General features: G+C 68.4%; 1 protein-coding gene across 5 annotated transcripts in view; it reads right to left on the reverse strand.

Annotated features, from left to right (window-relative positions):
- Nucleotides 1-6: 6 nt before the first annotated feature.
- The window catches only part of RBFOX3 (RNA binding fox-1 homolog 3), a 37,535-nt gene continuing 36,415 nt past the window's right edge, over nucleotides 7-1,126 (reverse strand). For 3 of the 5 annotated variants that reach the window (XM_025193360.1, XM_025193357.1, XM_006036922.2), the window contains one exon: nucleotides 7-1,031. In XM_025193360.1, coding sequence (XP_025049145.1) covers nucleotides 987-1,031 — 45 coding nt within the window. In that variant the 3' untranslated portion in view covers nucleotides 7-986. The remainder of the gene's footprint in view (nucleotides 1,032-1,126) is intronic. The other 2 variants (XM_025193358.1, XM_025193359.1) reach the window with 2 other exon arrangements.

Here is a 1,126-nt window from a genome sequence, read left to right on the forward strand (position 1 = left end):
GACGCGGGCGGGCGCAGCGCTCCGGCGGGGCTCGCTGGCTCTCCGCGCGTGTGTGGACGGAAGGGGACTCTCGCTTGGTGCCTTGCCTTGCTTGCTGTGTGTTTTTTTGTTGCTCTGTTTTAGGGGCGTTTGTACTGTGTGTGTTTGCCCTTCCTGGTCCCAGGAGGAGACGGCTGCGGCTTCACTACAACAGAAACAGAAAGGCAGAACTCGCCCGCGGGCACGGAGCCAGTGCCGGGGCTGGCCCGGCTCACGCCCCGGGCCCAGCTCCTCGCAGCCATGCACAGCGCCCCCCTGCCCCACGTGCGCACGCTAGCGGCAGGCGTCGGGGTCCCTACGGCTGGGGCGGGCGAGGCAGGGCTGGAGTGCTCCCGCACCCCTGGCACCGGGGCACCCCGCGGCCTGAGCCTCCCGGGAGCCGGGGGGCTCGGAGCTCCTCGGGGGCAGCTGCGAGAGCCGGGCGGGGGCAGTGCTGCCCCCGAGGCAATTGCGGGGCGGCTTGCAAGGCGCCCACCGGGTCCAGCGCTATGCTCCCTGGGGCCGGGGCTGCTTGTCCGTGGGGCGCTGGTGCTCCCTGCGGCCCGGGAATGGAAGACGATGCCGTGAGCACGGGCGCGCGGGGAGCAGGAGGCCAGGGCTGGGGGCTGCGCGCTGCACTGGCCCTGGGGTGGGAGGGCCGGGAGGGGCCCGTGCCCGGGCTCTCCCCCGCGGTTCGGCTGCTGGCTGTATGGCGGGGAGAGCAGGACCGGACGCACGGCTGCCTCCGTCCAGCCGGGTCAGGCCGCACGCGGGCGCAGGGAGGCAGGAGACGCGGGACGAGCGGCTTGAGGTAAAACCTATCGATAGGTCTGGGTTGCTGAGGCTGGCAGGGCAGGGCCCTGGCCCGGGCAGGGCCGCGCTCCTCCGGGACGCTCTGCCCTGGCTTAGTTTGGTTTGGTTTCTAGTGAGCAGTCAGTGTTAAATACTGTGGGGATGGGTCTGTCTTGCTAGTAGGGAGTGAAGCGGCTGTACCCTCCTCGGTATAGACTAGCCTGCAACATCAAAGATGAAAAAAAGCCAATCAGTATTGGAGACAGGCAATGCCCATTTTCTTCCCTTTTTTTCCACGACATCCAAGGGCGGGGGT

Source organism: Alligator sinensis, unplaced genomic scaffold (genome assembly GCF_000455745.1).
Source record: "Alligator sinensis unplaced genomic scaffold, ASM45574v1 scaffold1565_1, whole genome shotgun sequence".
Taxonomy (NCBI): domain Eukaryota; kingdom Metazoa; phylum Chordata; order Crocodylia; family Alligatoridae; genus Alligator; species Alligator sinensis.